At 46.0% G+C, this 11,936-nt stretch overlaps 1 protein-coding gene across 2 annotated transcripts in view; it reads left to right on the forward strand.

Moving 5' to 3' along the window:
- The window catches only part of wu:fb95e10 (cell surface glycoprotein 1), a 31,015-nt gene extending 21,951 nt beyond the window's left edge, over window positions 1-9,064 (forward strand). For both annotated transcript variants that reach the window (XM_038693739.1, XM_038693749.1), the window contains exons 4-5: window positions 4,307-4,506; window positions 4,721-9,064. In XM_038693739.1, coding sequence (XP_038549667.1) covers window positions 4,307-4,506; window positions 4,721-7,968 — 3,448 coding nt within the window. In that variant the 3' untranslated portion in view covers window positions 7,969-9,064. The remainder of the gene's footprint in view (window positions 1-4,306; window positions 4,507-4,720) is intronic.
- The last annotated feature ends 2,872 nt before the right edge of the window (window positions 9,065-11,936 follow it).

An 11,936-nucleotide genomic window follows, 5' to 3' on the forward strand; every position in this document is an offset into this window, starting at 1 on the left:
AGAAGTCAGAAGAAAATTTAACCCAGTGTGACAATGATGTTCGTTTTGGTGAAGCTGAAGCGTGTTGTTCGGTGAGTAAAAAGCATACATACACACAACGCTTGTGCACTGGAGGAAAGGGGGCACCGGAGCTCCACCCCTTTATAATTGATCTCCGGGAAAGTGCATCAATCCTGAGTAGTGGCGGTGGTGGAGGGGGACACACATACTCAAGATTGGATGACCCGGGTACTAATTTGCATTCCCCCTTTGAAAAGAGAGTAAACCAAATGTATTCCACTTGTGTTTAAACAGGCTGCTGATGAATTAGAAAAGACTTGTTTTAAATAACATAAGCAACGAAGCAACACGATAGCGCACAGCGTTTGGCTCGATTGGTAACGAACATGTGATAACACACTATATGAAACTATGCACTCATATTTGCTTGACTGACACATTGAATACGGCATCAATTTAAATGTAATTTGTCCTGCTGTTCACCTTATTTATGAGAATAAATTGCACTGTATGCAAGTATTGATAATATGATTCCCGATTAAACTGTACAACACATTTGAGTTATTCTTTTGCAGAAACAGATATCTCTGTTTGTATTTATTATCCTAAATCATGGTTCTCTTTGTGTGCGCTGCAAATGATTTATTGCGCACTTCAGGGAAAATCAGTCAAACGGGTCTTTGTTTACTCAGAAAGGCTTTCATCTGTTTTGCAAATTAACTCATGTAGTATTAAATTATATTAACTTTTTTATTGGCCTACAATACTCAGGATGCCTCAGAGTTTGCGTGGAGGACTGCACATTCTCATGTCAAGATTGTTTTTTATAGATCACAACCTTTGCTTGGGAAGTGGCGAACACACGTTTCCAGCCCTGTTTTTAAATTTTATAAATGAGGCCCCGGGTTGAAGATCCACCCTCCATATTTCTGGTGCTTAATTAACACCGCATCAGCTTTAATTTTCTGCTTGTCTTGAAAGGAGGGAGGCCCTTCCGCCATAGTTTGTTGCCTTTGCTGCGGGGAAGATGTCTGCCTGCATGCTTGCTCAGCTCCTGCTTACTCACTCGCTCCTTTGATGGTGCATCTGATTATTTAAATCATAGCCTGACTCTTGTTGTCATTGGAACAAAGCAGCACCAGCAGGCAACCATGTTTTTACACACAGCAATCCTTTCTCTGCTCCAGTGATTGAGGAAATGCGTAGCTGCAATAAAGCTTAAATGTTATTAATATTCCTCAGGCGACCAAAACGAACTATTTTGCTGTGTGCTTCAGTGCGCCTCTAGCAACTAACAGCCAGAGTCCTCTGATTTTTCAGCTCCAGTGCATTTCTGGGCTGTCTGCTCAACATTTGCTTTAACCCCAATTTAAAGTGTTGTTTCTCTCAGCAAGGCCTGTGGTGAAATGTGAACAATGAACACAGTTTTTTTTTTTTTCCCTACAAGCTGCCCATTGAGTTAAATGTAGACGCAAAGCAGCATCATTTAAAGACTACAATAACTCTTAGTCTTCTCTGTCATTCAGCTGACAGTGAGCTTAATTACAAAATAAATGGAGGCTTGAAATAATTCAAGCGTCATTTTATTACTGTATTCAGGCATTGTCATCATAGCCAAGTACTGTTAAACAACTTCTGACCTCAGAACACAAGGCCTTAATTTACTGTGGCCTGCTCTCTTAAATACTGTAAATTGGTATTCAACTGTGCAGACTGCCTTCTTGGATAAGCAAGAAGAAGATATTGATATAAGATAATGTGTAATTGGATGAATATTATCTGTCCCTACCCCCTTCCCATCTCTCTCTCTATCTCCCTCCTCTGTCTTTGTCTGAGGCCTGTTAATTTCCAGTGCTCTAGAAAGCAGTCCTGCCTTCTCGGATTATCCATATTCCTTTTAATCAAACAGATTATTGTGAATATCCTCTCAGCATAGTTCGACTCTAGTACCAGGTTCTGTATCTTTTAATTCTCTCCCTTCTCCTTTGCCTGTAATTCTTTTGTCTTTTACTCCCTAATTCAGGCAACGCCGACTCCAATTTTTGTAAGAGCTTATTCTCATTTCACCTTTTGGCACCTTGTTCATTGGCGAACAATTTTAGGCTTAAAATCTTAACATCTCACTCATCGTTACCCAATGTAAGCTTAGGACACATTAGAAATCTAACAGAGAAGAGAAGATATTTTTAAATGAAATGTATTTGCTCAGACTTAACTGTCTGACTGAAGTTATTTATTTATTGTTAAAAAAGGTTTTTCCCTTAGCCAGCACTGCATTTCAGCATAGGATTTAGTGCAACTCTTTGCCTGCATGTCACCACTTGGCCAGATAATCATTTTCATCTCTCTCTGTGTCTTTTATACTGTCTCTACTACAGAAGCATGAAGGTCTTTCTTGTGCTACAATAACACTAACAAGTTTACTATCAAATTTCCTCATCAGCATTTTCCGACCTGTCTGATTTTCCAGTAAACATGGTCAGCTCTAAACACTGTAAATCAATGAGTCAAGCATGAGTCTTTCAGTTTTTCTGCATAGCCAGAAGGCTTTTATATTAGCATAACCGCACTGACATGATCCAACAATCTCTGTATCAGTAAACACACCTTTCACTACCCCAAAGCCAGTTCTAAATGACTGTAAAAGCTTTGTTGAACTTCTGATGTGACCACACCCCTATTGTGTTGCCACCCGTTGCTGCCTGGCTTGAATCTTATTTCATGTTACCAAACCGTGTTCCATTACATTTGCCATGTTGTGAGAAGCACACACTACTTCATTGCCCTTGTACAATGAGTGTGCTTTTAACACAGCCCATAGTTCCAGCTGGGGGATTTGGAGAAGTTATTTTTGTTCTCCTTTCAGTATTAAAGATTAACATGGTCCCAGCCATCTTCGCTCTCCCTGTTCTCATTCTGCCAGTGCTAGCTCAATTCTTTATTTAGAATCAGGCAGTTAGTGTAGCGTGGCCCATGAGATTGCACACCACAGCCCTGTCAGGACTACTAGATGTAGGTTACTTCGCTCAGCTTCTGGGCCAGGCAGGCCGTCAGAGCAGGCAGGCTGATGCATACTGCCCCAAGTGTCAGTCCCTTGCGCGGAGTGGGTATAGACAAGAGATGAGGGACAAGGTTGACTGCGGTGGAGATGCCTCTCTGGGGTCCGTTGTGACTCACCTCTCAAACGGCTTCTCTTCATAACCCTCAGGGGAGTTTGTCATGGGGTTGTAGAAGAGCGCCCTGGGCCTGGGCCTGTTGTTTTAGATGGTGACAAACTAAAGACAGAATTGAGTTATTATTATTTAGAAAATGCAAATTCGTCATGGCATGCTAATGGCTCAAAGTCTGTTACAATCAATCAAACTTTATTTGTACAGGTTGGTGCAATTCAATATGCTTAACTGAATGAGGTGATAATTAGACAAAAAGAGCTAATTCAAGACTGCACACAGAAATTTTTATAATAAAACCAATAAAAAAAATAAATAAGACAGTAAATAAAATGAGTAAGAGGGAATTAATTCAATACACGATAATATAAAATAAATAATACATTCTAATCAAAAGCCAGGCTAAAGAGGTAGGTTTTAATTTTCTGTTTGGAGATTAGCCTAACAGCTGCTCTCAGATCCTCAGACAGACTGTTTCAACGGCTCGGAGCATCAAAACTAAAAGCTGCCTCATTAAAGGTTTTTTCCCTGCATTTTGGAACAACTGACTGACAGACTCATGCCAGACAGGTGCAAGTAAAAAACGAAAAACAATAATCAGAATCAATACAAAAATTGATTGACAACCAATGTAAGGACTTTAAAATAGGTGTTCTCTCTTGTTTACAGATGTACCTATTAACAACAACCGTCCATCTTCTCCTTGTGCCTACATCCCACTGAATTGATTTTTTGTCTTGCAATCCATGCAAGCCACCTTGCGTGTGTTTGTGCTGGCTCTTAGGGTGACTAACAAGTGAGAAGTCAAAGTCTTGCTCCCTGTCACAATCATTTGGAGCCACTTAAAGCATAGTGCTGACCAGCACATGGTCAAGGAAAGACCTGTTTGCCCCTAGCTGTGAATGGCTTAACAACAGCCAACAACACTTGAGTCACCTTCAATTAATCTTCATCCCTTGTATTTTTTTAAGTAAGGAAACCACCATCTTATTGAGCTCACTTAAATATGTCTTTCTCATGGGGATTTTGATGATCGCCTAATGAGAGATATTTGAAAAAAGAGCATTGTTCTCTTCACCAGATCTCTATGCTGTAGTTCCTCTCAGTATTTCTCAACCCTCTTCTTTTTCCTTCAGGCCTACAACTGGCGCGTCAGCATCACCTCGTCCTGCCACTGGCTCAACCCGGCCACCCACTACCAGCACAGCCAAACCTGCCACCCCTAAAACCTCCTCCACCGCTACCAAGCCTGCTGCCTCCAAACCAACCTCCACTACCCCCTCTGCTGGCAAACCAGCATCACAAACATCCAGAAACACAACCCCTGTGAAAAAAGGTAAAAATAAAACATTTAAAAAAAGAAGATATAGTCATGAGCAGGGATGCTGTTTGTACAAAGTTAAGTTTGTTCCACATCCTTCATTTTAAACCAGGGTCGTGTAATGTAAATGTATCTTTTACAGAAAGGGTTTTATGTGCATTATAATAAGCTGTAGTTTAGTTTATCTAATCATCGTTTAACTATTCCTTGTGTTGTGTTTCCCCCCCAGATGTTACCAAACCAGCCACCCCAGCATCCAAAAAGCCTGCAGAGTCCCCCCTTACTCGCCCTTCCACTACAACGAAGTCTGCAAAACCTGAGACCCCAAAATCTGCTTCAAAATCAGATGTCACCACCAAAAAGCCTACTGCTAGTAAGACTGCAGACACAAAGACACCCAACAGCTCCAAAAAACAAGACAGTAAGCCCACACCTTCCAAGGATGCTTCCAAGACCCCTGGCTCCAAACCGGCTGCCACCAAGACCTCCAGCCCCAAGAAGACTGTGGGCAGCAGCACCCCAACTCCTGTGAAACGTGGCCCCAAAGCTGCAACAGTTGCAGAACCTGTAAAGGAAATAACTGCTGCTGTAGCTGCTGCTGCAGCTATTGCTGCGGCAGCAACTGTCATTGCCGGACGAGAGGAACCAGAACCTCCTGCAGGAGCAGCTGTGGAGCAATCTGCTGCACCAGAACTGATGTCCAGCCAGACTGAAGCAGTACAAGAAAAATCTACAGACCCAACACCAGAACCAGTCTCTGCACCAGTGTTAGAGCCCGTGCGAGAACCAACTCCAGAACCCCTACGAGAACCTACACCAGAACCCCTACGAGAACCTACACCAGAACCCGTACGGGAACTGACACCAGAACCCGTACGGGAACTGACACCAGAACCCGTACGGGAACCTACACCAGAACCCGTACGGGAACCTACACCAGAACCCCTACGGGAACTGACACCAGAACCCGTACGGGAACTGACACCAGAGCCCATACGGGAACCGACACCAGAACCCATACCAGAACCCATACGAGAACCGACACCAGAACCCATACAAGAACTGACGCCAGAACCTGTACGAGAAATATCTACAGAGCCCCTTCTAGAACCACTATCTCAGCCATCAGCAGAGCCAGGTCTAGGAGCTGATCCAGTCCATGAAGCAGCCTCCAATGTTCAGATGTCAGCTCAGATGGACCTTTTCAAATACGAGGAGTCTGCCAACGACTCAGTTTCTTCCCTGGGAACTACTGTCATGTCTCCTCCTTGTTCCCCACCAGGCCCTGTTTCCCCCGTCAGAGAACCGCATAATGCCTCTTCTCTGCTGGACATCCAGTCTGATCCCTGGGACAGGAACCAGTCCCTGGCTCCATCTGACTTTGCTCCGCAGAGCCTAGTCAATATGATGAACTCCCAGACAGAAGAGGAAAAGGAGAATAAAGAACAGTTTGAGGCACAGGAGAAAATGGAGGAGGATGAGGAGGATGAGGAAGATGAGAAAGAGAACCTGTTTATGCCTACGTCCTCAGCTCCATCTGCAGAGGCCTTCAGTATGATGGCACAGCCTCACTTGATGGGTGCCTCGCCTGTGGATGATTTCACCTCCAGGCACCTGATCTCCCCTCATGAAAAAGAGGAGGCCCTGGAAAAGGCTGATGAGGAGATAAATGAGGACGACGATGATGAGGAGGAGGATGAAGATGAGGAACAGAGGAGGCTAGGCCATCTGCCATCATCCATGGTCACTGACATGAGCACATCTCAGCCCTCTGAGGAGTTCCAAGTCAGGTCCTCAGCCTTTGGTGGTTCAGCAGGGTGGCACGGTGACGACCTGCTGTCTGGGATGGACTCTGAGGATGTGAGCAGCTGCACCAGCAGTCGGCAGCAGGGAGTCTCTGACCTCAGCAGCACCCAGCACACTGCCATACTGGAAGGCACCCAGAGCTCAGACGCCCTGGTCGACTCGAGCCTCCGTGGCTCTGAGGGAGACGGTAATCTCATGGGTTCTCCCAACGTGGAAACCCTGGCCAACGAGGAAGAGGAAGATGAGGATGAAGAGGACGAGCGGGTGGATGATATGGACCTGAGTTCAGAGAGAGCAGAGGAGCATCAGAAGGTGTTCCAGCAGCAGGAGCACGATGAGTACGAGGAGGACGAAGATATAGAGATGCACAGCGAAGGAGTGACAGAGAGCTGTGGGAATGTAGATGAAGATGACTTCAATGAGGAGGAGCGTTTAGACAACCTCAATCGCTCTGGTCCTCCACCATGCGTCCCCCCTTCCCCCTCCTGGGGCCAGACCAACCCCTTCTCTGATCCCTGGGCTCAACCAGCCTCACTGCGCACTGTCTCCTCCCCCAGCCCCGTTTCTGACCATGGTGCAGCTGAATCTGAAACGCCCACCCTGTCTCCTGCCCAGGCATGTTTGGACAGGAGTGCCCCTTCCTTTGCTCCTCAGTCAGAGCAGGAGCCCCAGCAGCATCAGTCAGCCCCAGAGGAGGCTGACGACGTCCTACTTGCTGCCCAAGCTGAAGGCATGACCCAGCCCAGCACTCTGAGTGGCACAGCTCTGGCCGCCCATAGCAGTAGTGAGACAAGCACACCGGAAGAGCTCCGCGACTATGACAGCAGCTCTGGGGTGGAGTCCCGTTCAGACAAACAGCAGACCCCAGTGCCGGCTTCAGTCCAGCCTGACATGGAGCAGGACCTGGGTATTCACTTGGAGAAAGGTGATGGAGAAGAGGAGGAGGCTGAGACACTCCCTGCCGATGAGATCCTAGGAACAGGGCCTCCGACTGCTCCAGCATCCGCCCCGTCTTCCCCCTCCACCTCAGGAGACGAGGCCAGCGACACAGAGGGTGAGATGCAAATAAATGACCCCGAAGCACCGGTGACGATGGATGAGAGTGCTGGATTTGAGAGCCCTCCTCCAACCTGTAATCTGCCCGCTCTTGAGGAGGATGAGGAGGCGGCGGACGCAACAGCCGGAGAGGGCGAAGAGGACGGAGGTGGGGCCACGCCTCAGTCCGCCAACTCTGTGGCATCTTACGGCTTCGACTGCACCACATCCAACTCCAACGCCCACTCCATGGCTGAGAGCTGCGGAAAGAGCCCAGGGATCTTCTCGCTGGAGAATGAGGAACAGCTGCCAGAGGAGGCCAAGGACCCCTCCCTCATCAAGGAGCTGACGCTGACCTCAGCTGCTGCTGCTGCTGCTGCCCAGGCAGAGGACCTGCTGGGCAGACCCGTGGACCTGATGCCTTTGGGTCACCCAGGGGAGAACCAGCCCAGTCTAGATGAGCACCACTACTTGTTTGGGGGAAAGATTGCAGCAGACCACCTGGAGGAGGTTGATCCGTTGGAGCCCAGTCACCATCTTGGGGCCCAGGAATCTGGAGACACCGGTGACAGCCAGCCACCCTACTACTCTACCATATGTGATAAGACTGATAGTTTTCTGGCAGGTAACGTATAAGTCCCTCCTATTACCCCTGGAATGCACCTTTTCCCCGCAACCCTCCCCCTTTACCTGTTGTTCGTTTTCTCTCCAGTTGGCTTAGATGGCTTAGAAGAAAAATAAAGGAGAGCAAGATTGTAGGAAAAGAAAGAAAAAAAAAAAAGAACAAATGAGACGGGGAAAAAATGACTGTAGCAATTTTTAAATGAAGCCTCCCTCTTTCATACTGTTATGGTCATGGTTATGAGTGTATGGCTGAAACTCCTTTATGTACAATAGCTACTACCATTTTCTAGTAGTATGTTCTTTTTAAGTAACACTGCATACTCTGTAGCCCCTGATGGGGTACTGACTGATTGGTCCAATGTGACCAAAAAAGAAAAAAACAAAAAACACAACAGATGGAATAAAATGGACTCATTGTGTATTTATCCTACTGTTTTTACCGAACAAATGTCAATGATTTTTTTGTTTTGTATTTGCTTTTTTGTTGGGGTTTTTTTCTGTTGAAACCTGGTCCTCCCTACCCTGTGTACACACGCTTCATGTTCAACAGCACCATAGCGATAGTCAAATGCTCCTTTTAAAAGTTTGTGTTCTTGATTCAAGACTTTTTTAGCTATCAAAATAAAGGCTAGATATTAACACGGCTGTTTTGCCCTTACAGATTTGTTGCGGTAGGTATGGGAGTATTAGATTGCAGCTGGTGAAGTTTTTAATGTGTGCTTCAAGAGGTGCTACGCTCTTTGCATAGGTTGTTAAGGTATATAACGTGCAGTCACGTACAGTATGTGTTTCAGGCATTTGGTTTTAAGTGGCTAAGCTTTGAGCCTCAGTTAGCTGATCATTTGTGTTCCAGAAGAGACTAACTTACTAGCCTTTTATTTGTGATGAGACCCTGCATTGTCCTTCATCGCTATCACAGTTGAGCTTTACGCTGAAACATTTTCATAGTGGGCGTTTGGTTTACTATTTCAACAGTATATTGCATGTTTAACTAACAAGACTGTGTACTACCTTGACTTTGAAACAATTCTACACTAGACATGTTCATAAATGAATGGTTCACACTAGGTTATCTTTCAAAATTCCATTAAAACATCATTGCAAGGCATTTTGTTCCTGTTTCTTATTTTCCCTATGGATCCAGCATGCCTGAACTTACTGTCCTTGTGTTCGAGTCGCTGTGTATTTGTATGTTTATACATCTAATTTCCCATGGTGTGTCCTCCTCTTCACCATGAGAATAATCGGTAAACAGGAAGTGATGCAACATTGTACAATGGTGTTGTATCGAAAAATGGAATTTTGATCAAATCCATGAGGGAATCCAGATGGTGTCCCAGTGCCCTGTTCTCCAGCATGCATATGCCTTTTCAGACTTTTCAACTTCACATTCAGACCACATCTTTGGCAAGTGGCGCCCACTTACCCTGTGTAGGTTTCTTGTAAACATGTTTACAGTCAGTGTTTTTCACCTGGAGGTCTGACAAACTTGTGTAATTTATTTACCTTCTTTTTTGCCTTTGGTGGAGCATTCCTACATTTGCTGGTGCGTTATCGCCACCAACTGTCGATCAGTCAACACACTCGCACAAACAAAACATTATTTACCCACTATACATTTTTCCATAGCACTACTGGTGGTACAGTAATTATGCAGGAAATACACCTTATACCTATCAAGGTTTTTACACACAAGAGCTTTGAACACTTTGAAACCTACATGCATCCTCCTGAATCAGCGCCTCTTTGTACGAGCCACTTGAATGCATCTGAATGTTGAAGCTCAAGAAGACCAAACACTGTTCTCCCTTTCATGCATTGTTCCTCTGACCTGCCTGCTCCCTTTCATCAAAACCCTGACATGGGGAAAAACACCCCAGACCCCTGTATCAAAACCTCACACAACGCTTTGATCGTTTTTCAAAATTGTTCAAGTATTCGTGACACTCTGCAAGTCCTGTTTCAGGTTTGTCTTTTGGGACACCACTGCTTCCCTTTTTTAAAATAAACAGTTACATTGGGGCACCCAAAATAAATATTTATGTTTTACATTTATGCCATACATTACTTTAGTGTAGTCACTTGTGATGTTTTTGTCGTTATGATCCCCCATGTTTTCATTTGTCTCCTCAAATACCTGTTGTCTGTACTGCACTGGGAATATATGGCTGCTGTCTTGCATGATAACCAACTTATTTAAAGAGGACGAAGCAGCAGATAGGAGTGTGGTATCTATGTACTGTTTACATTATTAAAGCATTCAAAGGAACATATTTTAAAGAAAATGCAACTTCTGAGAGAAAACATCATGTAGTAACTACCTTGTGATTCGTTCCTGTTTGCTGTTTTCTAGATACAGTATTCCTGTGTCATGGATGTCACTTTATTTTATGAGCCCCTTTATTTTTTCGTTACACCTTCACCCTCTTGTCAAAACTATCCTGAACCCTCTTCTTCCTGGTCCCTGTTGTTCCACCCGTTCAGTTTGATGCATGCATCTCTAATGGATGCACCAAGTGATGTTGACTGTCTCACAGGAGACGAGAAGACAGACGAAGCGGATGAAGATCACAAGCTGCAGGCACATTCGCAGGAAGACAACCGGAACCAGAACCACACCACCACTGTTCCTATAGCCAATGGCCATTACTTGGCATTGGTCCCAGGCAACAGGAGGCCCATTGATCCGACTCTTGCAGCACGTTTTGCCAAGATCGCATCCCCGCCTCTATTGATAGAGACCAATGCTGACAGCCACACTGGTGGAGAACAGTTAAGGAGGCTGGAGCAGCACCAAGAGAAGCTGAGAGAGATGCAGCACCGTCAAGAGCAGGAAAGGCAAAAGAGGCAGTGGCTGGAGGAGGAGCGGTTGAGGCTGGAGCAGCAGAAGCAGCTGGAGAAGCAGCGCAGGGAGCTCCTCCAGCTGCAGCTGCAGCAGCAGCAGCAGGAGCACCGGAACCGCAGGCAGGTTCTGCAGTGGCAGCTGGAGTTAGAGCAGCAGTACCGCATGCAGCAGAAACAGATCCAACAGCAGCAGCAGCAGCTGAGGAGGAGCCCAACTGGAGTCATGCTCTCCCCATCGTCAGGGCTCTGCACCATCTATGAAGCCATGGAAACCAGCGATGAGGAGGACGAGGTCAGAGGAGAGCGTAACAGGAACACACAGCTGGTAGGGAAGAGGGTGCTGTCCTCCCAAAGCGTCACACAGAATTTCCAGAGGCAGCTGCGTCCGTTGCCTCCGCAGGAACTGGAATGGAACAAGAAGGTGGACATGGTCCAGCAGCTTATCAACCAGACCTTGATGCTGTCTGGAGACAGAGGCTGCCCTCCTCTCCTCCTCCTGCCTGTGGGGACAGGGGGCACCTTGAGTCCCTTGGAGAGCAGCATGTGGCCCAATATGCTGCCCCAGTTCAGCCCTCCTGCCGCTACAGTCACCTCTGTCAGCAGCTACTCCCCAGACAGCCAGGGCAGCTCCCCACCTGGAGACTGGACTGTGGTGGAGGTGGAGACCCAGCACTGAAGACAGCTGATTAACAAGTTGATCAAGCAATGAACAAATCAATAAAGAAATTAAAGAAATAGATTGACATTTTGAAAGATACGCTTAGTCGCTTTCTGGCAAAGAGTTAATGGGGAGAGAAAATTAATACCACTCTTTTGTCTTCTGTACATTCAAAATGAAGCTACATCCAGCAGCCAGTTAGCTTAACTTAGCATAAGAGAGGGAAACAATTAGCCTTGCTTGGTCCAAAGGTAACAAAATCCACCAACCAGCACCTCTAAAACTCACAGATTAACATGGTTTAACTTAGCAGGCAACCAGCAGAGACTCCAGGAAGTTTCTGCTCACAGCCAAGAAGAAGTCTCGCCCATAATGAGTTGGAAAACCACCTGTTAATCAGTGAGCTTTAGAGGTGCTGGGAGGTGGGCTAGGCTAGCTTTTATCCCCATTTCCAGGCTAAGATAACCAGGTGCTGGCT

The sequence above is a fragment of the Micropterus salmoides genome, unplaced genomic scaffold (genome assembly GCF_014851395.1).
Source record: "Micropterus salmoides isolate LMB-PRFRI ecotype aquatic unplaced genomic scaffold, ASM1485139v1 Ms_hic_scaffold_10, whole genome shotgun sequence".
In the NCBI taxonomy this organism is placed as follows: domain Eukaryota; kingdom Metazoa; phylum Chordata; class Actinopteri; order Centrarchiformes; family Centrarchidae; genus Micropterus; species Micropterus salmoides.